This window comes from Trachypithecus francoisi, unplaced genomic scaffold, assembly GCF_009764315.1.
Source record: "Trachypithecus francoisi isolate TF-2019V2 unplaced genomic scaffold, Tfra_2.0 Lachesis_group8, whole genome shotgun sequence".
Lineage (NCBI taxonomy): Eukaryota > Metazoa > Chordata > Mammalia > Primates > Cercopithecidae > Trachypithecus > Trachypithecus francoisi.
The window spans coordinates 44,391,199-44,418,966 of record NW_022681473.1 but is presented as its reverse complement, the minus strand read 5'-3'; the positions used below and the strand labels follow the sequence as shown (position 1 = coordinate 44,418,966).

The 27,768-nt window shown below is 45.6% G+C and overlaps 1 protein-coding gene across 2 annotated transcripts in view; it reads left to right on the top strand.

Moving 5' to 3' along the window:
- Positions 1-27,768, top strand: part of SLC6A5 (solute carrier family 6 member 5) — a 58,343-nt gene that overhangs the window by 18,409 nt on the left and 12,166 nt on the right. For both annotated transcript variants that reach the window (XM_033206370.1, XM_033206371.1), the window contains 7 exons: positions 35-167; positions 9,297-9,431; positions 10,570-10,673; positions 13,304-13,428; positions 18,943-19,055; positions 19,810-19,941; positions 21,110-21,209. In XM_033206370.1, coding sequence (XP_033062261.1) covers positions 35-167; positions 9,297-9,431; positions 10,570-10,673; positions 13,304-13,428; positions 18,943-19,055; positions 19,810-19,941; positions 21,110-21,209 — 842 coding nt within the window. The remainder of the gene's footprint in view (positions 1-34; positions 168-9,296; positions 9,432-10,569; positions 10,674-13,303; positions 13,429-18,942; positions 19,056-19,809; positions 19,942-21,109; positions 21,210-27,768) is intronic.

Sequence of the window (27,768 nt, the reverse complement as noted above, 5' to 3'; positions counted from 1 at the left end):
TATCACTTCCCCCATCCCTCCCTCCAATTCTCAGGTACTTTGTGCTGAAGATTTCTGCAGGGATTGAATATCCTGGCGAGATCAGGTGGCCACTAGCTTTCTGCCTCTTCCTGGCTTGGGTCATTGTGTATGCATCCTTGGCTAAAGGAATCAAGACTTCAGGAAAAGTAAGCACTTGGATTTATCTAAGTAAGAGAAAGCTGTGGGATGCCCAGGGGTGGTTGCTTTAGGGAGAGGCAGAGCACTGGGAAGAGAGTCAGGAGCTGTGGATGCTGATTCTGACTCTGCCCTGGAGCAGCTGAGGGGCTGTGGGCAAGTGACTTCACTTTCATCTGCAAAATGGGGATAATAACACCTTTCTTGCAGGGCTGTTTTAAGGGTTAAATGAGACACATATATACAGAGCTCCCAAGGGATGGTGGGGGTACTCTGATTAGGATTTCCTTCCTTTCCTCTCAGGGGTGGCCACTCATTTAGCAGAAGGAACCTCCCTGATATCATTCAGTCACTTCCCCTAAACTCTAGAATTTGTGCTGCTGGCCTTTTGCCTCTTGGTCTGGCTGCCAAGTTAGTTATTGCTTCTGCCAAGAAGCTGGCTGAAGATCAAGACTGTGTAGTAGATTCCCTCTCCTCACTCCTGGCCACCATGTTCGTGGCCTTCCTTGCCTTTGTTTCAACCCTAAGCTTGACACTCTTCTACCCCATGTGCCCCTAGCACTAAAGGAAGATGGTCCTGCCCGTGGAATTTTGGCTGAGCAATTACTTGGTAAGGGTCACGTAGTGATCGCTTGGCTGGGCCCTTTGGAGATGATGAAACTCCCACCCAAGCTCAGTTCCAAGCCACAGAAAGAGAGGAGCCCATGGAACCTCAGACCACAGTGGGCATTGTTGTAGGGTTCATGGTAACATTTCTTCATCTTGCAGCCTTAGAAAAACCTACTGAAGGCTGGGCACAGTGGCTGTAATCCCAGCACTTTGAGAGGCTGAGGCAGGTAGATCATCTGAGGTCTGGAGTTCGAGACCACCCTGGCTAACATGGTGAAACCCTGTCTCTATGAAAAATACAAAAATTAGCCGAGCATGATGGGGGGCACCTGTAATCCTAGCTACTCGGGAGGCTGACGCAGGAGAATCACTTGAACCCAGGAGGCAGAGACTGCGGTGAGCCAAGATGGCGTCACTGCACTTCAGTCTGGGCAACAGAGTGAGATCCTGTCCCGCCGGACACACACACACACACACACACACACACACACACACACGAAAGAAAAGAAAAGAAAAACCTACTGAAGAGTTAACCAGTTATTCCAATACCATGCAATAATATTTAATTACCCCAGGAGATCTTTGCATGTTTTAGGATGAAACAAAAATGTCTTTAAGCCCCAAGGAATGAGGATGTAATGGGGGATTCTGAGACCATAGGTTATGGCGTTGAGATTTGGTCTGTTATCCAGGCCAAGGATTTCTGCGATTGTGTTACAATCAACCAACTTCTGAAGGATCGGGTCTCATCGGGAAAGTAATCAGTGCCATCTTTCACCCCCGGGCATGCTTTGCACCCCCCATTAGACACCCAGTCCTGGCACCTATTAGCCACATAGACCAAACTGTCTTCTCCCTGGGGACGTGGACATTTTTTGATTACAGCTCTTATTAGTGCTTGCTTTTCATGTCATCTAATTCCACAGTGACTGGAGTGGTAGATTCTGGCAGGTTTGTCAGGGTTACCTGAGGCAGGTGGTATGCCTAAAATCACAGAGTGTGGGGAGAATCAGGCCAGCTAGAGAGAACCAGCCCAGGAGTGAGGAGACCTGGGCCCTTGTCCTTGGGGACTGCTCATGGTGTTTGCTGTGTAGGGGTATCTCTACTTGGGCGGTAAAACGTGGCTGAGCTTCTGATTTTGCTCTTAGCTTTAATTTCTTTTTCTTTTTCTTTTTTTTTTTGGCCAATAAATGAAAAGCACATTTTCCTAGATGTTTTAGAAGTTCTCAGTTTCCTCATTTTTAAGGTGAGGGCAATTGGACTGGGTGATGTCTAAGGTCCTCTAGTTCTAAGATTATTCTGTCGGACACTTGCTGAGTGACTTGGAGGTTTGGGGGCACTTTTACTCTGTGACCTCAGTTTCCCCTTCTGTAAAATGAGAACTGGGATTCAGTGACCCCTGAGGAAGCTGCTGGCTTTGAATGAGTACCACGAGACTGGATTGATTGTTTTTCTAAGGTTACAGGGAGATGGGAAATGTTAACTTGACCCTTATGACAATACCCAGCCTGGCCTGAGGTTTTCTGGACCCCCCACCTTCTGTAGCTTGGAGCTGAGCTTGGGTGGGATTTCCATAAACTGCAAAGGGCCAAGCCAAGTGATTGCTCAGTGAGACTAGCCAAGTATCTGCTCAATCAAAATCCCATGGGCAAGACTGTCACTTATGTAGGTGGCCAGATAGGTGTCTAGTAGTATAGGCTGGAAGGTGAGACTGTGGGAGGAGAGGTGATAGGTGAGGAGGGTGAGAACAGCACCTTTTAATGATGTGAGAAAGAATGGCCTGTGGCTCCAGTGTCAGACCAATCTTAGTTCAAATCCTGGCTCTATCACTTTCTAGTTGTGTGACTCCGGACAAGCTATTTAACCTTCAAAACCCATTTTCTTCTCTGTAAATTGGGGAAATAGTGCATAATACTTAGGATTGCTATAACGATTAAGTGAGATATGCATGTTACTACCTGGTGTATGGTCAGTTATTAATTAACATTATCTCTTTTCATGTTTATTATTCTGAATGGCTGCTGTATTGACTGGGTATTGTGCCACTTTGACATGTCCAGAGCAGAGGCTTTGTTGGGGAGATGGGAAGAGAAAGAGAGCTTTGTTGAACACTGTATGCCAGGCACTGTGCTGGCTGCTTCACATGCATTAGAAGCACATTGATTCTCACTTTGTAGAGAGAGACTGAGGCTTGTCAAGGTAGAGTAAATTGCCTGAAGTCACAGAGTTTTTAAGTGGCAGTAGTGGGATTTGAAGCCAGGTCTATCTGGCTTTGAAGCCAAGACATTTTTTATTTTTATTTTTATTGAGATGGAGTCTCGCTTTGTCACCCAGGCTGGAATGCAGTGGCGCCATCTTGGCTCACTGCAACCTCTGCCTCCTGGGTTCAAGTGATTGTCCGGCCTCAGACTCGCGAGTAGCTGGGACTACAGGTGCCCACGACCATGACCGGCTAATTTTTTTGTATTTTTAGTAGAGACAGGATTGCACCATATTGGCCAGGCTAGTCTTGACCTCCTGATCTCAGGTGATCCCCCTGCCTTAGCCTCCCAAGGTGCTGGGATTACAGGCGTGAGTCGTCGCGCCCAGCCGGCCTAGACTTTTTCTAATACAAGACATTCTCTCCCAAGAAGGGGTTATTAAGAATAGATAGTAAATGAGGAATTCTGGAGCCATCATTTTCATATAGTGGGGAAAAAATCCCCCCACAGTGAATCAGAATCTGCATTTCTACCCAGTCTCTGCTGTGTTGCTGTGTGACTTTGGGCAGGTCACAGGATATATTACAGCTTCGTTGTCTTCATTTGCAAAATCAAGACTTAAAATATTCTCTAGGTTTTTTTAAATCTTATTTTCTTTTAATCTTATTAGTCTGTGTTCTTTTGGAATGGCATGGCAGCCAGTTTTTTCCACTGATTTAGAATTGAATTCTTGGTGATAGACTTCATAGGCTTTCTGGAATAGGAAGTTTTGAGCAGGTATATTTTTCTTTTAGATCTGCCAACTTATCTCTCTGTTTCATTGAGAAAAGTTTCCAACCAGAGATCAATGATCAATTTATATTTTAAATAAAGAATACCACCAGAAATAATGAATCACAATTTACTATCCTGCCCTGGGCTGTGCAGACATTAATCACAGAGCATTATTTGGGAGCTAAGGTGGATGCACAGCTGAAGCTGCTTTATGATGAACTCCTTTGTGATCGAAATCCCAGGAACACTGTCATTTTTACGCAAAAGAGATGTCATCCTCCTGCAGCCAGATAAGCTCAGTTCCTCTTGTTTAGCGCCTTAGGAGACAGGACTAGCAGTTTGCTTCCTCTGAGACAGGTCTTCCTATTTCACTGTTGGAGACTTTTCCAGCAGCTAGAATTTCAGAGGCACGGGCGACCACCACACAGCCTGAAGGTCAAATGCAGCCCACCTGCCCTCAGGGGCGCCTCTGCCTGAGAGTTGTGGCAGCGAAGCAAAGCTAACCTAATTAGCTCGTGCGGGTTGGTGGGCTTTTACCACCTGTTCAGGGGTCCGATGGTGAGAAGCATGCCTGGAGGTGTCAGGCCAACAGGTTCAGATGGGCGAGTCAGTGTCAGTCCTGCCACGCGTAATTCATTACTGTTCAAGTTTAATTCCTCTGACAATACAGTGTGGAAACAGGTGCCTTCTAAATTTCCCCTGACACAGAGGAACTAGCTGTGCAGAAAGCCTCCATGCCCACCTGACTCACATTTGAGGCATTCCCAGGATTTGTAAACCAAACCGTTGGCCCTCTCAGTTCACCATGATCACCATCTAAAAAATGAATGCATCACCTGGGTGAGGTGAGCAATTGCCTAGAGTGCAAAATTGAGAGGCACTCACTCTCAGGTTCCCGAAGTGCAGGGTCAGCACCTGACAGTGAATTCCTCCATAAATTTTGCACCCTAGGTGCCTCCTGTCTCACTTGCCTCCCCCTAGTCCTGGCCCTGCCATACACATTTCTGATCATGTGGCCCTTAGAATGGCGTTCATGGAAAGAGTGGCTTTGGAGTAGGGAAGCTTTGGGCTTAAATCCTGTCTGAAGACTTTGAACGAGATATTTAATCCCTTGTGAGATGCTTAACCTGAACCTCAGTTAACTTCTCTGCAAAATGGGACAAATATACCTGGCCACAGAGGGAACTCAGGAATGATGGTGTCTAAACAGCCTCCAACCGTGAAATGGGAACAGTTGTATCTTAAACTCATGCCAGCCTTGGAGATTTCCTCCTTAAGCCACCGCCATCTAGGTCATGTCCTCTCCGTCACCTCTTCCTTCCATCCTCACTTCCCACCAGCCACAGGTGGTCAGGGGATGGAAAGGATACTCCTTAGTTGTCTCGCATCCCCTCCCCATGCTGTTTTGGGGGCAGGAAAGTCAGGCTGGTCAGGGCCTGCCCTTGTAGCATCTCCTCTTCCCAGCCCCACCTGACAGCTGTGAGGCCAGCCCTGAGATGTCAGATGCCCTTGGATTTCCTAACATCCACGTGTGGAAGGGCTTCACTTCTCCTTAGACTTCAAGGAGAGGGAAGGAGAGAAGCAGGTTTGGTAGAAATAAAGAGGAGCTGGCTGCTGCCCCCCCTTCCATCCCTAGCACTACAAGTTCTTTGAGACAAGGAGGGAGGAGAGACTGCTGTTCTGTGGGGCAGGGAAAAGGTATCCCTGGTGTCGCAGTAGAGAGTAAAAGGAGGGCAGCCCATCCCTGGCAGCTCTGAACCTGCAGCCAGGAAGAAGGAGTTTGGCCTTGAGTAATTGGGTTTAGAGACAGAAGTAACTTCCCCATTTCAGTTCATGGCAACTCCACCCTTTCAGTTGCTGAGGCCAAAACACTTGGGAGTCACTTTGACTCTTCTCTTTCTCTCACACTCCCCATTAAGTCTGGTGGCTCCTCTTGAAAATGTATCTGGCAACTGTTTCTCACCAGCTCCATTGATAACACCCTGGCTGGAGCTATCCCCATTCTTTGTCCCTCGCCTGCTGGCTGCTGCGGCTTCCTTACTGTTATCCCTGCCGTATTCTTGCTACATAGCAACTGGGCGATTCTGTGGAAAGGTTAGATCCTGTAACCCCTGTGCCTGAGTCCCTGCCATAGCCCCGTTGCCCACAGAGTAAGAGCTCTGCCTGGCCTCACCTAGTCTGCCCCTCCCTACTCCCACTTTCCAATTTCTCCCACCTGTGCCCCATCACTTGCCACACTGGCCTCTTTGCTGTTCCTAGGAGTCAGGCACACTCCCTTCTTAGGGCCATGATTCCAACTGTTCCCTTCATCTAAAATGTTCTCCCAGACATCCAGTTGGCTCACCCTGACTTTCTTCCTTGACCAACTTCTCCCTGAAGCCTTCCCAACCATCCTCCCCACACCCCACCCCACTTACCCAGCTCTAATTTTTCATTTTTTCAATCCACATATCACCTTCTAATATACCACAAATAATACTTACCACGATTATTGTTGGTTGATGATCTCCCCAGCTAGAACAGAAGCTATTCAGGGCAGAAATCTTTGCTTTGTTTACTGATAGGTCCTGAACATTTAACTGTCCCTGGCACATATGAGTTGCTCTAAATATATAAGTATGTATGTTCATTTGAACAAGTGGAGTGACCCCAAGAGTTATAGAGTTATATCTTTTTTTTTTTTTTTTTTTTTTTTTGAGACAGAGTCTCACTCTGTCACTCAGGCTGGAGTGTAGTGGTGTCATATTGGCTCACTGCAGCCTCTGCCTCCTGAGTTCAAGTGATTTGCCTGCTTCAGCCTCCTGATTAGTTGGGACTACAGGCGTGTACCACCAGGCCCAGCTAATGTTTGTATTTTTGTATTTTTATAGAGATGGGGTTTCACTCTGTTGGCCAGGCTGGTCTCTATCTCCTGACCTCAAGTGACCTGCCTGCCTCGGCCTCCCAAACTACTCGATTACCACGCCCGGCCTCCAAGAGTTATTTCTTCATCTCAGCTCTAAACTTCCCCAACTCATCTCCCCCTGTGAGTCCTTGAATCTGTCCTCATCTCCTGAAATCCCACTTGCTCTGGAGCCCCTACCAGGTACTCAAGTCTGTGCAGGCAGCGTGTGGCGGGGGCCCTGTGTCCCTCTCATGGGGCAGGTATTCCAGTTGCCCTCAGAGAGAGGACTGCAGGTGGGAATGGAGGTGGCCCTGAACCAACAGCCATCACCGCATGAATCAGAGAGCCCAGAGTGGGCCTGGATGGAAGCTTAACCTCAGCCTCTCAAGTGTCTTTTTTTTTTTTTTTTGAGACAGAGTCTCGTTCTGTCACCCAGGCTGGAGTGCAGTGGCACGATCTCGGCTCACTGCAAGCTCCACCTCCCAGGTTCATGCCATTCTCCTGCCTCAGCCTCCCGAGTAGCTGGGACTATAGGCACCCGCCACCATGTCTGGCTAATTTTTTTTTTTTTTTTTTGTATTTTTAGTAGAGATGGGGTTTCACCATGTTAGCCAGGATGGTCTCGATCTCCTGACCTTGTGATCTGCCTGCCTTGGCCTCTCAAAGTGCTGGAATTATAGGTGTGAGCCACCGCGCCCGGCCTTAAGTGTCTTTTAATGCACTTTTTGGACTGTAGCCTACCTGTAAGCTGAGCATTGTCAATGCTATTAAGTTGAGGACTGGTGAGTCCTAGGCCAGACTGTGAAATGGTACTTTTGTTTCCAGTGCCCTGGGCCGGTTCCACTTTGTGTGTATTGTAACACTGTACTCTTCCAACAGCCCTGTGAAGAATCTACTGTTGCTGCCACTTTGCAGGTGTGGGCACTGAGGGTCAGAGACTCAGAGAGGTTAAGTTGCTCCTCAAGGTGACCCAGTTTGTAAGTGCTGGAGTCAGGATTTGGACCCAGGCTCGTGGGACTGCAGAGGCTGAGCTCTCACACTCTTTCTTCCACTTCTGCCAAATCCTGGTCCCAAGCCCTCACCTTGAGGTTTGATGGACAGGTGTGGAAGGAAAGGTCCCCCCACCTACCATGTTCAACTAACCCCCAAGTTCTGCTAATGTTACCTCCCAAATGTTTCTCTTTTCCTTTTCTTTTCTCTTTTTTTGACATGGAGTTTTGCTCTTGTCACCCAGTCTGGAGTGCAATGGTGTGGTCTCTGCTTACTACAAACTCCGCCTCCTAGGTTCAAGCAATTCTCCTGCCTCAGCCTCCTGAGTAGCTGGGATTACAGGCACCTGCCACCATGCCTGGCTAATTTTTGTATTTTTAGTAGAGATGGGGTTTTGCCATGTTGGCCAGGCTGGTCTCGAACTCCTGACCTCAGGTAATCCACCCGCCTTGGCCTCCCAAAGTGTTGGGATTATAGGCATAAGCCACCGCGCCCAGCCTCCCAAATGTTTGTTGATGCTGGTCCCTCCCTCTCTTCCAGCATCCAGGAGTAGTACCCTTTGGTTGGCATTCAGGACCTCCTATGACATGATCTCCTCCAATGTCTCTAGTCCTCCACCCCCCCACTCTTACCCTCAAGTTTATGCTGTGCTGATAGTGAGTAGGGCTTTGCCTCACACGCCTGCCTTGCCCATGTGCCTCCTTCACCTTCCCACCTTGCCTCTCCCCCTCTAAGCTGCACTTGTCCAGCTCAGTGTCATCTCCATGAACCTCTTAGTAGACTCCTAGGTTGAGCACAATGCCCTTCCCTGAACTTCCATAGTGCCCTGTGTGTAATTCTCTAGCTCATTATTCAGACATTGTCTTTGTGTCTTCTAGGTTAGGAGCCCCTTCACCTTTGTGCAGCTGATGCCTGGCACAATGGCCAGCTCATAGGAGGCCCTCAATAAATATTTGTTGAACTTAATGGCATTTAATAACCCGCTGTTATAAATCAGGCACCATGCTAAGTCCTATTCATGCATTAGCTCATTGAATCCTCACAATTGTCTGTAAGAAGGGCGCTATTATCCCTGATTTACAGATTCAGAAACTAAGATTCAGAGAGCATAATACATTGCCTAAGGTCACAGAGCTACTCAGTGCCAGAGGTACAATTTCATTTGAACCTAAATGCGTCTAATTCTAAGATCATGTTCTTTTCACCTTACGGGACTGCCCCCACTTATATGTATAAGCAGGGATGGAAAGCTTAAGCTAATAGGATTCATCTTTAATGGTTGAATTTTGGTGCTCTACCGGGGGTGGAGTAGGAGCTGGGGAGGAGGGAGGCACAGAGCCCCCCTCCCTCCTTTCCTCTGTGATTCCCTAAGGAGTTGTGTACTCATCAGCTGGGCTGGGTGACATCTACCCCAGCCTTCTGGCTGTAGGCCGACTCATCCCATAGCCTTAGGTCTCTCCTAAGAGGCTTTATTTCTAGCTCTCTCTGACTCACCTTTGGTCCCAGTGCCTTCCCTGCTTCCCCAGCCCTGTCTGCATTTGGGGAGAACTACCCTGATGTGCTCTCTGTCACCCGCTTGTGCCGGGGTGGCAGCCCTACTCCTTCTCGGAGCAACGCTCCTTCTGCACAGGTGCACTCTGCAGGGCTGCTCCTTCCAGCCCCTCTGCCCATGGCTTTTCTAGGTGGTGTACTTCACGGCCACGTTCCCGTATGTTGTGCTCGTGATCCTCCTCATCCGCGGAGTCACCTTGCCTGGAGCTGGAGCTGGGATCTGGTACTTCATCACACCCAAGTGGGAGAAACTCACAGATGCCACGGTGGGCTTCTAATTTTATTTATAACCGGCCCTGGGGGGAGTGGTCCTCTGGGATGCTTGGGCAAAAAGGGTTAGACTTCCTCCCCCAGGGAATCCCAGTGTGTGCTTTTATAAGAGCCTGATGATCTTGGTATATTATGCACTCAGGAAATATTTAATAAGAAGTGGACAACTGAGGGTTTTTAGATTCCTGGAATAGTTGTCCTACATCTGGGGTTATAGTAGAGGCTGAAAATGAATAATGAAATCCCCTTAATAGCTTTGGGCTAACTCACACCACTTATCTGTTACTAATTATAGAGTGTCAGAGTGTAGTTTTGCTGGTGGGAAAATAACAGTATTTAGTGTAAACCACAAGCGATTCTATTTTAAAAATATTTTTACCTGAACCTTTTAAGAGCTCAGACACATCTGAATACTTTTATACACCCACACAGGGCCAGCACAAGCTGAACTTTCTCTTTGCATATTCTGTACAGATACATCTAACTCTAAAATTTCCAACTCAAAAACCACAAATGAGGGGGTGATTGTCGAAGGGGAACTGACTTTTCTCACCTTAAAGAAAATTCTGCTTTTCCAGGGTGTGTTAAGAACGCATAGCTAGGATTGAGTTTGATTGCACATAACAGAAAGTCTCCACTTAATGGCAGGTAGGACGTGACACTATAAAGTCTACAGCGGCATAGAGGTTGCTTTACTAAGATTGGGGCTACAGAGTTTCAGAAATTTAATAGCAGTTGTAATCCGCAGAAATGTCCGTTAAAAAAGGTTTTGATTTTGCATCCGTTAATATATTTTGCTGTTGTAAATTATTATTTTCTGAGAGTGGATTGACCTAAAGGAAGGACTCTCCCTTCCGTTTAGCTTTACAGGAGAGGAAAGATGAGCATGGTATGTAGTGTAGTTTTTTGAGTTCCTCACCTTTGATAGAGGAAGTTAAAATCTCCCAGGTAATTTACTGTGCCTTTAGTTTCTAGCACAAGTGATTTATGTTCTCATTGATGTTGATGTCAGGAGTCATCTTGTCCCTGATGTTTCCCCTGGAAACATGATATGGCACTGGGTGTGTGAGACTCTCCTCCCCTGGGGCCAGTCTCCTTTATGGATCTTGAATCTCTTTCCCTTTTGCCTCTCAGGTATGGAAAGATGCTGCTACTCAGATTTTCTTCTCTTTATCTGCTGCATGGGGAGGCCTGATTACTCTCTCTTCTTACAACAAATTCCACAACAACTGCTACAGGTATGTAGAGGTGCTACAAGATCTGGGCATAGCTGGTGAGTGGGACAGAAGAATGGACTGAGTTATCAGACACCTGAGGTCACATCCTCACATTTCATCTTAGGGAGAGCTAGAGATTTGTCTCTGGCCTAGGACAAAACAGGTGCTAAGGCCTAGGCACTGTCTTTTGAAGGCCTAGATCCTCACTTACACACCTGGCTCTGATACATGATGGAGGCTCAAGTGGCTATTTATAGGATGGAAGCAAGTTTCTCTGCAGGTCACTGTGCAGCCAGCTGTGTTCTGTGATAGTCATTTGTGAGCTACCTAATCTGTGGATACAATGGACTGTGCCTTCAGATGGTCTTCCCTCTGTGTGGGGCTGTGACCTAATCTCTTCCTACAAAGACACCAGTCATATCAGTCACATTGGATCAGGGACCACTCTAATGACCTCATTTAGCTTAATTACCTCTTTAAAGACTCTCTCTCCAAATACAGTCACATTCTGAGATACTAGGGATTAGGATGACAAAATATGAATTTGGTAAGGGTTGGGGAACGGTAGGAAGATACCGCTCAGTTCATAATGGCCTTGAGTAACAGATTATGGTATTTGAACTTCTTTGGTCACAACTGCTCATTAACCATTGACCCAAGTTAGTCTGAACACCATTAAAAGGTGAAGCATTGCTATCTTCTTTATTAGAAATGAGTCTGTGTGGTGTGGCAGAAATAACCCAGGCTGAGAGCTGGAAAGTCTAGATTCACATCCTGGCCCACACTATTAATTAGTCCATTACCTTCCCCTGGACCTCAATTTCCTCATCAGTAAACTAAGGGGTCAGTCAAGGTGGATCATTTGCTGCACACTTCTAGGCTTTGCATGGTACAGACATCATCTCATTCTGTCCTGGCAACAGCCTATGACAGACTCATTGCTGCCATTTCAAATCAGAGTGGAAAGGAAGTGGATTGCTCAAGGTCATGCCACTAAAAGGCAGGAGAACCAAGATTTCAGTGTAGCCCTGGGTTCCAGTGTAACCCATCTAGCCGTGACCTCACATTTGAGACCAGGATGACTGAAGGTAGGCTGGGAAACCCTGGCTGTCTTACCAGCAGCAGGCTCTGCGATGAAGGTGGAGTTGCTGGGCTCTCTTGCCTCCCCTGCCCCTTTGTCCTTCTCAACCCTGTGTGTCCCAACTCCAGGTTACCCTCACATTTTAGGGTCATTTGACTTTCCCACTGCCTTCTCTTCCCTCACACATAGTTCCTGTCCTGGAGCCAACCAAGGCCCCATCTCCTCAATTTCTGTTCTGATGGACAGATTTACCCCTGCCCCTGGAATAATGTCTTAGTTTGTTCATATTGCTCTAATGAAATGCCATAGACTGAGTAATATGTTTTTCTTTCTTTATACATTTTTTGCTTTTATTATTTTTAAATGACACATAGTAATTATGCATATCTATGGAGTACAGTGTGATATTTCAGTACATGTATACAATGTGTAGTGATCAAATCAGGGTAATTAGCGTATCCACTACCTCAAATAATTAGCATATCTACCACCTCAAACATTTATCATTTCTTTGTATTGGGAACATTGAAAATTCGTTCTTCTAGCTGCTTGAAAACATATAATAAATTGTTGTTAATATAGTCATTTTATAATGCTATAGGATGATTTTTTTTTTTTTAAGATGGAGTTTTGCTCTTGTTGCCCAGGCTGGAGTGCACTGACCAGTCTCGGCTCACTGCAACATCCACCTCCCAGGTTCAAGCGATTTTCCTGCCTCAGCCTCCCAAGTAGCTGGGATTACAGGCATGTGCCACCATGCCCCACTAATTTTTTTTGTGTGTGTGTGTATTTAGTAGAGACGGGGTTTCACCATGTTGGTTAGGCTGATCTCAAACTCCTGACCTCAGGTGATCCACCTGCCTTGGCCTTCCAAAGTGCTGGGATTATAGGCATGAGCTACCGTGCCCAGCTGGGATGGTTGTCAATATAGTCATCCTACAGTGCTGTAGAGCACTATAATTTATTTCTCCTATCTACCTATATTTTTGTATCTTTAACTGACTTTTGGCTATAAATGACAGACATTTATTGCTCACAGTTCTGGAGGCTGGGAAGTCCAAGTTCAAGGTGCCAGAACATTCAGTGTCTGGAGGGCTGCTGTTTCAAAGGCACCTTGTTGCTGTGTCCTCATATGGTGGAAGAGACAGACATATTCCCTTCAGCCTGTTTTATAAGGGCAGTAATCCTATGAATTGGCTCTGCCTTCATGACTTAATCACTTTTCTAAAGCCCCCACCTCTTAATACTATCAAATTGTGGATTAAGTTTCAGCCAATGAATTTGGGATGGGGGGCGTTCAGACCATAGCAGATGAGTTGAGATCCTTTATATAGAATGTGGAGTCAGAGCTTTGGCCCAGAGGCCCTGAATCAGGGCTATTAGGGGATATCTTTTGAGCCTTTTGGTGTTTTTTAAATGAGTCCAAGGGAGCCTGTGGTTAGGACATGAACATACATGTATATGAAACACGTGTAAGCAAACATGTGGGCACACATTTATGTGTCCTTCCCCTTGTTCCTTTCTACTCACGAAGCACATCTAATGGAAAACTCTGGTCTCTTCTTTCTAGGGACACTCTAATTGTAACCTGCACCAACAGTGCCACGAGCATCTTTGCCGGCTTCGTCATCTTCTCTGTTATTGGCTTTATGGCCAATGAACGCAAAGTCAACATTGAGAATGTGGCAGACCAAGGTACAGGACAGTTGTTACCCTGCTGTTGCAGGGCACGTCCCAGGCCCATGTCACAAGCTCCTAATTTATACTATGCTGGGAAGTTGGCCTTCTGGAACAGGATAGAGGGTGGAGGAGCCCAGGTCCTTCTGTATAGTGGGACCGAGGAAGGCTCAAGTAGGAAGCTCACTGCAGAGTCAGAACTGGCTTGTCTCTGACTAGAGGGATTGCTTTAAAAGCCCCCTTTCCTTCTCGTCTCCTCTCCTTCCTCTTACCTTGCCCCTCTTAATTTAGCTCCAGCCTATAGAAGTGAGGGTAATACCTGTTAGGTATGAGTAGAGAATTTATTAGGCAAACCATTGCCTCAGGAGCTGATGTGGGCACAGGCTGCTGTAGGATGACATTCCTTGCAGAGGGCCCTGTCGAAACCAAGGCTTAGTGAGAGAACTGACTTCAGAGGAGCATTTTCCTTACAAAGCACTTTTCTGATTGTTAGGTCAAATGTGCTTTCAGGGCCTTCTGCTTAGTTAGCAATGCAGACCGGCAATTTTTTTCCCAGTGGGTAGAAAGGTTGGATCGTGCTGGGTGGGTGGAGAGGCATGTGGAATAAATGTTTACTCTCTATCCAAATGATCTTTTTTATTAATGGCTAACATTCGTATGATGTTTTCAAGTTTACAAAGAGCTTTCATTTTTATTTCATTTAATCCATATTACTAGGACACCATTTTGCAAAGAGAGCGTTCAAGATTTTAGTTTAACTCTTCATTTTCACCCAGCCTGGATACACAAAGGATTTGGATATTTAGTAGGTTTCGGTGATCAAGGGATTTCATTGTGTTTATTGTTTACCATTATGATCTCATTCTCAGTTCAGACATTTATGGGATGCCTAGTGTGTTGGTCCTGTGCCTCATGCTGTGGGGCACGACTATGGCCCTGGACAACCAAGGGGTGTACCTGTGAGAGGCTTGTCTGGGCAGTTAGCTTCCTTCAAGCAGCTGACTGCCATTCTCAGATAATGTTTCAGATGTGGTGAGAGAACGAAGCCCTGGAAATGTCACCTTTTTGGATACTAAGATTTCTTCTGGTTCCCTAAGGCTAAGTCATTACTGCGTCAGTTCATGCTGATAGTACACCGGAGGTCTCAAAGAGTTAAAGAGCCAGCACGTTCCAGGGGTGCAATTATCTCTCCCTGGGGAGACTGTGAAACCCTGAGGGGTGTTTGGTTCCGCAGCAGTGCACTAAATTAGAGGGGCCCCAGGAGATAAGCAATGGCTCTTCCTGGTTGAGAATTCTCAGATACCCTGGGAGGCAGGGAGGGAAAGTGAGAGGGTAAACAGGTTTTGTACTTAGAGGTACTGGAGTCACTTCCAGCTGTCCTGTAATCTCATTTCCTCCTAGCAGAGTGGTTGGAGCAGATAGGTTCTGTCCCATTTTCTAGAAGATCTTAGGCATTTTACTTTCTGTGACATTACTGAGTTGTTTTGGAACCAGTGGCGACCCTGCTAGAGACTATGAATCCTGAGATGTGGGCCAGGTTAGTAAACGATTCTGAACTCTTTTCTGCTCCAGGAAAGGGATTTCTGGGGAGATATTGCAAAAACTCAAATAGAATGTTGTTTATCTGGTATGTAAAATGCAGCCAACAAATTGCCCATGTTTTCCTCTGAAATTTCTCCTTGCCAGTGTTTTTTCACTTCCTTTGATTTGAATAAGGATAAGGGCACTTCTAACAGGTTCTAACCTGTTGTGTTAATACTTGTCTCTGGCACAGGGACAGTGGGCCTCATCTCCCACAGGAGAGGGTCCATGAGATCTTCTCCCAGACCCACTGGGGAAGCTTTCCTGCTCATCTGAACCTGCATGTATTTTTATATGTGCTTTACAGGCTTGTCTTACTTGCCTTGATATGATGGAGGCTCTGCAGAATATAGGACAGAGATTTGGGGTCGGGTCTGCATTAAACCCGAGCCCCATTTCCTCCTTGCTGGGCAACACTGGCATATAGACATTCAGGCCATTTTTGCTGACCCGACTTTGGTAACTAAGTTTTGACCTTTAGTCAAATAGAGGTTCTCCTGAATGACCGAACACTATTCGATTTAGTTTACCACTCCCTTCTAAAAGAGGCATTTCTACCAAAATGATCATCCGAAATCTTGGTCTTATCAAAATTTTGAGGGGCTGAGGATGGGTGGGATTGGTGAAGAGACCAGGCTGTCTTTTGCTTTTATGATAGGCATAGGGAAGGGGTCATGTTCTTCTTGGGGATCTTCTCTAGAAAAGCAGCTTCCAGGGAAGTTAGCCCTTCAGAGCCATCTCCCCACCATATGCATTGCCACCTATGGAGCGGTGACTCATGTGTAGAATCTATCCTGAAGCCAAACGAAGATGCTTATCCAGCAGCAGAAAAACTCAGACCAGAGTAGATAAGCAGAAATGTGCATATTTATTTAGCATTCTCAGGTGTAGGTAACTCTCAGCTAAACAGAGCACTAGAAATACTACCTTGGTTCCCTTGCCCCTTAATAGTTCAGATACCTTACTGATCAAAATGAGCATTCTCAAACAGCACTGACGCCCCACTTCCATGCAGCCATCTGCCTATCACCTGTATCCCAATCCTTCTGCCCACAGGCACAGAAGTCCAGCTGGCATATCCTCAGAGAGCTCATTCAATTTATAATAGTTATCACAGCAGAGTGGCTACCCAAGCTGTGCTATGGGCCTTGATGCATTGCATTGACCAGAGCCCCTTGCTGTGTCTTTAGTGGCACTCTAGGATAAAGGAGGTTCTCATGGTAGGATCTCTGGGGACTCTGCTTACGTTACTGAAATGCAGAGCCCCTTTGATCCCGTTTCACAAGACCAATAATAGTCTATGTTTTCTGAGTTCCTAGTATGTCCAGGCATTGTTCTAAGCTTTTTACTTGTGTTGATGCATTTAATTCTCACAGAAGCTTTATAAAGGTAGGTACTATTACTATTTCCATTGTGTGGATAAATTAACTAAAGTTTTTCTAGAAAGAACAAGTGACTCCCCTAAGTCCTCTGCCAGTAAGAGGTACAGCCAGTTTTTTTGTTTTTTGTTCTTTTTTGAGATGGAGTCTTGCTCTGTCACCCAGGATAGAGTGCAGTGGTGCCATCTTGGCTCACTGCAACTTCCGCCTCCCCTGTTCACACCATTCTCCTGCCTCAGCCTCCTGAGTAGCTGGGACTACAGGCGCCTGCCACCATGCCTGGCTAATTTTTGTATTTTTAGTAGAAACTGGGTTTCACTATATTGGCCAGGCTGGTCTTGAACTCCTGACCTTGTGATCCGCCCGCCTTGGCTTCCCAAAGTGTCGGGATTATAGGCGGGAGCCACCGCACCCCGCCACCAGTTTTTTAATCCATGAGGAAGAGAGCCTGTACTCCAGTCACTGGGCTCTACTGCCACCTAGTGGGAGAGGAGAGAGGCAGAACTTGGCCTCCATCAGACTGGCCATACACTCTTGAACATCTAATGATGTTATTCCCTAGATGACTCCGCTCTCCATCAGCCTTGGGTAAGTAGAGTCTGCTGTAATTTAGCTTGCAAATTCCACCTTCACCTGGGTGCTTTAGGGAGGCAGCTGAAATGGAAGCAGGCTGAATATTTTGAAATCACTTCCTTCCTCTAAAAAAGCTGTAAAGCCCAAAGGGTGGAATCCTGTTAAAGTAAGCAGCTGAGGACCTCTGGTAGTGGCCTTTCAAGACCTTCTTGTTGGCTTTATGGGCATGACTGTCGCAAGAGCATTAAACTGACTTCCTTGTTGTTCTGCATTTGAGACCTATTTTGAACTTTAGTTTAATACAGACTTTTCTTTTATGGTTCACATAGGGAGCCTTCAGAGACTGGCTCTATAGTCTGTTCAATAAATGCATAAAGTGGGGGAATCTCAGGCATTTGAGGCTTTATATTTTAAATACACCAAGGCCCTAGGCAATATCAGGAACTAACAACCTGATAAATTCCAGTTTAAAAAAGTGCTGCTATGCTTGAGTTATAAACATTCTAGGTGCTGCGACTTCTGGCTGCAGATGTGTGCTGGCTGTGGATTATCCCAGCGCCCACATTCACTTGTCTCTGCCCATTATCATTTAGTTTTCTACTTACAGGGAAATTCACAACTGCTGTGTCTTTAGCCACCTTTGGTTATAGTAATCTTCCCAGTGAGGCCGTGAGGCAGGGAGAATGACTGGCAGGGTTTTATGATAGCAGAGAAAACTGCCGCTCAGACATCCCCACCAAGACCCACATGAAGTGTTTTAGAGTAAACCTGAATCAGAACCGCTAACTTCCAAGTTCATAGTCCACTCATAGTAGAAGATAATAATCTGTGGGTGTTGATGATGTGGGGGGTACTGGGCTCAGTGTTTTATCCGCGTTTTCTCATTTGTTCATTGTAACTACTTTGTGAGGTCCTATTTTTATCCCCATTTTACAGATGGACAAAGTTGAGGCTTACAGAAATTAAATAGTATGTCTAGGGTTGCACAGATGGTAAGTCATGGAATATGGATTTGGACCAGATCTGACCCTTAGAGACCGAACTCTCTTAATCCTTACATGATGTTTCATGCACCGCCCCACCAACCCAACTAACTACTAGGACTGGCACCATTTATACCAATAGTGCAAGATCCTGAAAGTGTTAGATTCATATTTTATGTGAATGTTTTCTCCTGGAGGACTAAATAGGAGGAAGGGTAGTTAAAGGAAGAAATACAAATGCATTTCTTCCTAGACTTAATACTTAGGTGATGGGCTGATCTGTGCAGCACACCACCATGGCACATGTTTACCTGTGTAACAAACCTGCACGTCCTGCACACGCACCCCAAAACTTCATAAAATAATTAAAGGAAGAAATAATGTCATTCTGGTCATGTTCCAACTTTTAGAGCAGGGATTCTCAAACCTCAGCACTACTGACATTTGAGACAGGATAATTCTTTGTTGGCAAGAAGCTCTCTTGTGCACTGTAAGATGCTTAGCAGCATCCCTTGCCTCTACCTACTAGATGCTAGTAGTTATCCTACCCCTACCCCCAGCTCACCCCTGAGAATAAAAAATGCCTGCAGACATTGTCAAATATCCCCTGGGGTGCAAAATCACTGCTGGTTGAGTACTACTGCTCTAAAGGGTAATTAATTACATTTTTCCTTAATTCATCCAATACAAAGATGGAGTTTCTCATCCTACATACATGGTACACAGCCTAGCCATGGAGTCCAGTAGAGTTGCCTCTGAGTCTCTGCTTAGACACTATTTTTAGGCCTCTCCTGTGAGTTCTCCTAGCTGTTGACCTAATTCCCTTGGTCTTTTTCTTCAAGAAGCCTATGGTCTAATTGAGGATACGGATAGAGATGAGTGAAAAATAACCAACAGTGGAAGCAGCATATAAGAAATAATAAATGAGGATCTCAGCAGAGAGAAGGCCGTCTGGGCTCCAGGAAGAGCGGCCTTGAGTAGGGCCTGCCTGCAATCATCTGTCTCGTTCCTTCCAGGGCCAGGCATTGCATTTGTGGTTTACCCGGAAGCCTTAACCAGGCTGCCTCTCTCTCCGTTCTGGGCCATCATCTTTTTCCTGATGCTCCTCACTCTTGGACTTGACACTATGGTGAGCCCCTTTGCCGTCAGTCTCTATCCCAGACTCCTCTTGAAGACTCCCCCTCTTCTGGGTCCTGGGTTCACCCTTCAGGAGAGCGGTAGGCTTAGGGATGTCTGAATGCTTCTCCTGAGAGATCTAGAGATGCTGAAGTGCCTGCGTAGGGCTCAGGATCACCTTTTATTTTGGGTACTCACGTAATGGTGCAAGAGAGTCGTCCTCTCTCTTTCCTTCTCCCTCTGTTCTATGCGGCAATTTTTAGTCTGTGTGCTTCCTGCCTTTGTGTCATTTTGCCACAGCAAATTCTGTAGGGCTGGATGAGAAATAATGTGAAGTCAATTTTAGGGAAATTGCTGTGGGGCTGAGACAACCACAGATCATGCTGACAGGTGCTCAGAGTTTAGTCCTTGGGTGCAAAGAGGGTTTTTCCTCAAGTAGAAGAGCAAATGCAAGGTAAACTGGAGGACAGGAATTTACATCTCATGAATACAAAATGAAACTTAAAATGTCCTAATGGGTGAATATGAATGCAAGTCTCTGGGGGTTGGAAATGCAATTTTTAAAGCTCACATCCTACTTGGGTTCTCTTGGCTGCCCTTGTGGGTTGGACCCCAAGGAGGCTTTTTAGACCCCTTGAGGGAATGCCATCCTAAAAACCAAACCTAACACAAATACAGCTTTCCTGGATGGGACATGCAAAGGGCTTGGGGGTACCTTCTGGATGGTACAATTTGACTCAGATGTTCATTTCCTGACACGGTTTCAGTTTGCCACCATCGAGACCATAGTGACCTCCATCTCAGACGAGTTCCCCAAGTACCTGCGCACACACAAGCCAGTGTTTACTCTGGGCTGCTGCATTTGTTTCTTCATCATGGGTTTTCCAATGATCACTCAGGTAAGCTGCCTCCTGGGCACAGGCTTGGGGTGGGGATAGGTGGGTGGGGGCGCCAATGGCTATCTGTCCTTCAACCCTTAGCAGCTCTCAGACCTTATAATCAAAGGCAAAATCACTGCCATTTCCATGTAGATGGCAGCAGTTCATTAGGGATTCTGACTGTAGAGGGAAATATGTCATCTTGGCTACCAGTGATGCTTCTAGTATCTCATAATTGAGATGTAGCCTTATTGAGCCAACAAGGCAGGTGTGTCCTACTTTAAGAAAATAGAATACGTGGCTTGGTGCAGTGGCGCATGTCTCTAGTCCCAGCTACTTGGGAGGCTGAGGCAGAAGGATTGCTTGAGGCCAGGAGTTCAAGGTTGCAGTGTGCTCTGATTGCATTTGTGAACAACCACTATACTCCTGCCCAGGCAATATCATGGGACCCCGCCTCTAAAAAAGTAAATAAAAAATTAGGAAAAAGAAAACAGAATACATAAAAATATTTATTTACCAACTAGGTACATTTTCTGATGATTACTGTCATGTATGAGTCAACAGCCACTTCAGTTTCTTCTAGTCCTGAGTGTCTTGGTAAATTGTGTTAACTCAGTATATATATTGCTTTTGTTGTCTCTGTGGCCTTGAGCAAGTTAACTACTCAGGGCTTTAATTTCTTCCTCTGTAAAATAATGGATTGGAATGTGAAGGTCTCTGCACCTTATTTATTGTTGGGAGACTTAAAGAGTGAGGTAGAGATACATGGGGATGTGTGAGAAATACCCAGAGACACCTAAAGGTCATCGGAGGGTCAACTGAATGCAGATACATAGGTGGATATGGTCAATTGCTTAAAGCAAAAATAAAGCAATATGGCTGCTTTCACATATACTTCTTCAGACGTTGACCTTTGCCTTCCAAGAATAAGATGTTAAATCACTTTTTTTTGTGCTTGTTATATTGATTAGCTCGGAGCCTGTTGAGGAACTGCTTTGCTGACACAGCAAGGCCTCCAGCTTACATGCTGGACCAGGTGTAGGTTACTGCTATTGAAAAGAGGGGAGATACACGGACTCCTGTTTGCACCTGACTCTTCTTAGGATTGAGATAACTGGCTGTTAAACGTGGGAAGAGTTAGCCTGGCTCCAGGACGTATTTGATACTGGTTGTTTCTCTCTCCTGTTAGGGTGGAATTTACATGTTTCAGCTTGTGGACACCTATGCTGCCTCCTATGCCCTTGTCATCATTGCCATTTTTGAGCTCGTGGGGATCTCTTATGTGTATGGTAAGGAAATCACTGTGCCTGTTGCTGAAGTGGAGCTTGAGTGTCGGTAAGGCATTCATGGCAAGCGGATTTTCCATACTTAATAAGACAATACAAGGCTTAAATTGCAACTATTTAGGAAACCTAAGAGAGCTGCACCTTTGCTTCCAAACTTGCCTCAAGACCACTGTGATCCAAATTTAATAGGGAAACAAGAGGTGGCGAAGATGAAACTTAAAAATCTTTGTATCAGAAATTCCTAGGACTCAGATACCCCTTTGGGTATGGTCTGGCATGTGAACAGTTAATGCTTTTGAACAATGGCCAGATCAGGGAGAAGGAGGCTACTTTGCAGGCATGAAATTATTTCCTGATCTTCAGTGCCCATGCAGCTTGAATTGAGGGATAACTTTGTAGCTGGTCCCTGGGTACTGTAGTGAGAAGAGACCACTCAGCTCACAGATCCTTAGGAAACTTTATTAGCATCATAGGCGGCTGTGATGCAATATCTCAATCTCAGATTTTTCCAGGAATAAACTTCCAGTTGTCTTACAGTTTATCCTTCTTACTATCACAATAGCAACCAGCTTGCCATATCAGTGGGGCCATTATCAAGAACAGAAATGGTGAGCTATCAGATGTCATCTTTGCCCTTTGTGTGGAGGTGTTTGTCCTCGGGTTTCAAGGGTATCTCCTGGTCCCTTGTATGCACTGTCAGTTAAAGAAAGTCCTATTTGATTCAAGGCCCTACTGACTTCTTTCTGCTTGGAAGCCTGTTCAGAACTGTCCCGAGGCCTCACTAATATATATATATATATATATATATATAGAGAGAGAGAGAGAGAGAGAGAGAGAGAGAGATAGAGAGAGAGAGAGCCACTATAGCAAATATTAGGAAGGCGAACATTTCCAGTTCAGATTATCTAATGGTACTTCAGAGCTCAAAAGAGACAGCAACATATTCTAAGCCAAAAGGAAGTGAAAGATATTATTTGGAATGCAGGATATGCTTGAGGGACAAATGTACCATCTGGAGCCCAAAGGAAGAGGGGTCTAGGCCAGAGGGGTCTGCAGAGCTCTGCAGGTATCCCTGTTACGAGCATCTTATTTTTAAAGTAATTGTTAGCCTCCACCCAACAGGTGCTTAACAGTGTCTTGCTTTTCTGGAAAGCTCATTAAAATAAAGGGGGTGGAGTGAGAATCCAGATGGAAAAAAGAAACCTCCTGTGTAAACATCCTGGTACTCACTCCAGAAACAGGATGATACTTGCAGTCAATTTTGAACATTGGTAGAAGGGGAATTTATTTCAGACTAGAGACCACATCCCCACTGCAGGGAGAGCTTAGTTCCTGGCAAGAGAGGTGGGCAGGCATGCCAGTTGTCCTGATGAGATCAGAGACCAAGCTGCCAGCACTTTTGGCTGATAAGACAGCCTGGATCCTGCAGTGATGGTGTGATTGAAGACCTGCTGTCGGAGTTAGGGTGAGGCTTCAAAGTGCTTTCTAGCTGAGCAGAGAGTGGTAGAAACCGAGTGAAATCCACCACAGGGAATCATAACTTTGTGCCCAGAAACCAAAGACCTTGCCAGGAGAGGCAAGAAGAAGAAGCCTCCGAGGTCCTTCTTTGGCAACTCAGCCCCTCATGGGTCCACATGTAAGCTGAGGTCACCAGATGATCTGTTGGCAAAGTCAGGAAAGCTCTTTATTTGCAGCACTGGCCCAAGTGCAAGTAACTATCTCATTTACATCTTCTGTTACCTGTACCCTAACCGCTGATTGCCACAAAGGGCACGTTTGCACAGTTCTTCCCTATAGAAAAGGGCTGTTCAGGATGGTTTAAAACATCATTAAAATAGGAACCTCTTAATATTTCTGTTTTTTGGAATCAAATAGCTTCTCCCCCACCCCCATACAAATCCAGTCATAGGTTTCTTAGTTCTGAAGGAAAAAATAAATCCTGAGTGCTTTAGTCCCTGGGCTATGTTAATTTTCCTTGGGACCACCCAGGGAATCCCCTGGTTTCTAAGTAAGAGTGCTGGTGTTGGGTTTGCCTCCAGAATCAGGTTGAATCTGTGCTGGGCTCAGTTTGAACCTGACTTCTGCAGTGTCAGATGTGGCTGTACGCCTCTGATTAGGATCTGGATGGAATTCTAAGAAGTGAATCTCAGGAAGAAAAATAAGCTAACATGACTGTTGGAGGTTAAAAAAAAAAAAAAACAAACCTGCACAAATCTGTAATTTATATCCCAGAAGACAGTGTATTCTTTATTGAGATCATGAGGCCTCAAACCAGTGCAGAGTTCATTTAAAATAGTAGAACATAAACCTGTGAAGGGTTAAAATGAACCTGACTCACCTGGTGTACTACCTTCCTAGCCAGAATTTTTAAAAGCCAGTGAAGAGATTTGTGTTTTCTTCTTGTTTCTAATAGTCTCTAGATTCTAGAGGATATCATCCAAACATTTGAAATATGGCAGGTACAATTTTCAAGTTTTATTAGATTGAAACAGTTGTTTGACGTTCTCAAGTCAACATGCCTCAATGGCCAATAGCTGGCTTCGAGGTATCCAGGTTTAAAAGTGTAACTCCCTGAGTTGTGTGTAGAAGTGGTCCCTTCGGCAGACTTTTATCTAAGTAGAGTCATTTTGAAAAAATGATTTGCATTTTTCTGGAGCCAGTACAGTGGTCTTTTGGCTGGAGGAACAATGTGATTGAACAGCCACCACCTGTGCTCAGAGAGGAACCACACCTGGCCACCCAGGAGGGAGAGCAGCCCCCATGAACAATATCCAGACCAAGGGCACGGGTGTGGTTTAGAGAGGCAAAAGCCACAAAGGTGCATGGGGGAAAGTGACTGACTGGTTGAAGCAAGTCCTTGACATCTCAGTTCAGGATCTTTTGGTTGTATGCAGTTTGTCATGGACTGATTTCTAAGCCTCATATCTGAGTCTAAAATAATAGCCACAGGTTCACCACCTTTTTGTTTCCCCTGCTGTTTTTCTACTAATTCAGACTCATTTTTGAGAAGCAGCTGCTCAGAGCCCTTTTGGGGCCTGACTACTTGCCCTCTTACCCTTCCAGGCTCGGGGTCATGCAGCAGGCAAGTCCCTCTTGCCCATGCTCAAGGCTCCATGAACAATTCCTTTATCATGAGTTAGGCCTTGAAGGCAAGATGGAGGTGGATTAGGGGAAAGGAGAAAGCAGGCAGAGGAAGCCATATAAACAGAGGCCTAAGATGAAAATGGCTATTAACTCAGTGAAGAACTCAGGTGGGGACTTGAATGTGGGCCAAGGCCTGGGTGCCGTGAGCAAGGCAGAGGCTGGAGGAACTGGAGAGCTTGACTCAGGAATGGGCACGGTGCAGAAGGGTTGCATGAGGGGGGAAATGACTTTCCAGGCTCCAAACTGGCCCTGGAACCCAAGCCTTTTCACTCTTGGTCCCAGGACTGCTTCTCTTCATTAAGTTGTCTCTTGCTGAAAACTGAGCACCCATGATCCACCCCTTCCTACAACCTGGGGTCCAGATCTTTATTCTCTCTTGGGGGGCTTGAGCACTTTTACCATGATACCCTCCTCTTATAGGAGGCTGCTTATGTGTATTCCTTAGGTCTAACCTTGAGCCCTATCATAACAGTGTCCCCAGTCAAGCCACATGCCACCATCTCTTGGGGGTGGTTTCATGAAGGGGAACAACATGGCAACAGGATTGATGCTAATGATAGAAATTTCTAGAATCTCTCTCTTTTTTTTTGTTTTTAGAAAAAGAACTGAGGCCTGCTGTTGGCGCTTTATATATATTTTTCAGGGCCTCAGCTTTGACTTCTATTTATTTTATTCTCTCCCCTCACGCTCAGAGGGCCTAGTGTTCAGAGGCCACTCATTTGAAGGTGTGTGATAAAAATGAAAGGAGACTAACAAATCCAAAGGTGATCAGGTCAGCTGCTCAAAGCATGCAGTTCTCACCTGTAGACCCAAGAAAGCAACCTGGAGTGTCCTTGCATCATGGATTGACCTCTCTGGAAAAGCCTTAAGAGCTCATTCGGCTCAGTCTCCCCAATGAACAACAGCTTGGGCAGGGAGACTGTTTCACCTAAGGTCACACAGTGAGTCAGTAGCAGAACTGGGTATCAACTCTTGGACCTTAACTCCCAGTCCAGTGCTCTTTCCACTGTACCATGTTCGTGACTGACCGCTGTCAGACTTGCCTTAAAGTAGAGTGGGAAGCTCAGCTGCAACCTAAGGCATTTTAGAGTGGGAAAAGGTGCCTTGAATGAGTCCTCGTACTGTTCCCAGCACAGGCTCCTCCACAGCAGTCCTGAGGCTTGGCGGCCCTCCATGATGGCTGTTGTCAGGGGGCCTGGAGACTCGCTGTCCTGAGGGGTGGCTGACATCCTCAGTCTGAGCTTGGTAGGAAGTAAAAGCAAATGTCAGGAGCGGAGGGCTGTGAAGGGTCTCAGGATCCATTATTTTGACAGTGGTGTATGGAGTGGAGTTTTTTGGGTTAATTTTAAGATTAAAGTATAATGTACATACATGATATATTTTTCATTTATGTATTTTTATTAGATATTGACAAATTATAATTGTATATATTTATGAGGTACAAAAGTGATGCTATGTGTTATACAATGTGAAACGATTGAATCAAGCTAATTGACATATCTATCACCTCAAATACTTACAATTTATTCCTCCTGTCTAACTGAAACACTGTATCCTTGACCAAGATCCACCCATTTTCCCCATTCCCCAACCTCTGGTTACTATCATTCTGCTGTCTCCTTCTATGTGTTCAATTTTTTTTTTGAGATTCCACACATAAGTGAGAACATGCAGAGTTTACCTTTCTGTGCCTGGCTTATTTTACTTAGCATAATGTCCTCCAAGTTCATCCATGTTATCACTCATGACATCATTTCCTCTCTTTTAAAAGGCTGAATGGTATGCCATTGTGTATGTACACCACATCTTTTTTATCCATTCATCATCAGTTGATGTACACTTACGTTGATTCCATTGATGCTGCAATACACATGAGAGTGCAGGTATCTTTTAGACATACTGATGTCAAATCCTTTGGATATACACCCAGTAGTTGGATTGTTGGATCATATGGTAATGCGATTTTTAGTTTTCGGAGGAACATGCATAATGTTTTCCATAGTGGCTGTACTAATTTACATTCCTACCAACAGTGTACTAGGGTTCCTTTTTCTCCACAAGAGTATGTATCTTGAGTGTACAGCTCAATGAATTTTCACCCCAATGTAACCAGAACCCAAATCAAGATATAGAACAGCAGGGCCATTCTTTCTTTTTTTTTTTTTTTTTGAGACAGAGTTTCACTCTGGCTGCCCAGGCTGGAGTGCAGTGGTATGATCTTGGCTCACTGCAACCTCTGCCTCCCGAGTTCAAATGGTTCTCCTGCCTTGGGCTCCCAAGTAGCTGGGATTACAGGCATGCGCCACCATACCTAGCTAATTTTTTGTATTTTTAGTAGAGATGGGTTGTCACCAGGTTGGCCAGGCTGGTCTTGAACTCCTGGCCTCAAGTGATCCACCCACCTTGGCCTCCCAGAGTGCTCGGATTACAGGCTAGAACCACCATGCCTGGCCCAGCGGGGCCATTTTTTAAGGGTCTGAATTGAACTATTCCATTCTGCAGAAGGAAAACTCCAGTTGCTTTTCTAGCCCAGCAAGAGACTGTCTTCTCACATCACATTTATCCTTCCCCACTTCCAAGTAGCAGAGAGCAGGCATTGAAAATACAGGACCAGGAGGGATAAGTGGGACTGAGATGGGGGTGGTGGGGGCACTGATCAGATGAGGGCAGATGAGGTGGTGGACAGGGAGGTGATGGCAGAAGGGGGAGAGGTGGCCAGTGAGGGCAGGAAGAGGAGCACCCAGAGACTGAATTCACCTGCTCTCATGGAGCTCAGGGCAAAAGACCCAGAAATCCGAGGAGGCTGGGAAATCCTGAGAACAGGAGGAGCAAGGGACCAAGGTCTAGAAAGAAGGCCTGAAAATGTGCAAGGAGTATTCTTGATGGGAGGAGTTGTTGGTAAGTCTCTCTTGACCTGCAGGTACCCACTTTTCAGGAAAATGATGGAGGCTGAAGGAATGATGAGTTTTTAAGCTGAGGCCATATTGAAGTCAGAGTTGCTGTCTATGAAGGAGCTTGAACTTGGAGACCGTACAGGTCCCTTCAACATCTCGGTCCCACAGTTCAGGGAAGGCCATACTTCTGATGAGGTTGGGAAAGAATGCAAGAAACTGCCCAATTCTAAAATATTTCTCAACGTCTTTTTCTTTTGAGGAGTGGTTTTAAAAACCTTCCTAAACCAAGAGGGTGCAGGGATGACGATTGTCTAGGGCCATGAGAGTAACCATCTCCTCTGTTTTTACTTTAGTGAGGTTGATGAATGACCAAGAAGACAGCAGTCCTTTGAGTTCCAACAAAGTGGGTGAAGGACACTTGGAATTTACGTTGGTTTTTGTGTGCTATTATCATCTTGCATGGCGGAAAGATAAATGACTCATTGGAAGAGTGTCCTTGGGAGGGTGGAGGATAAAAGCCAGTG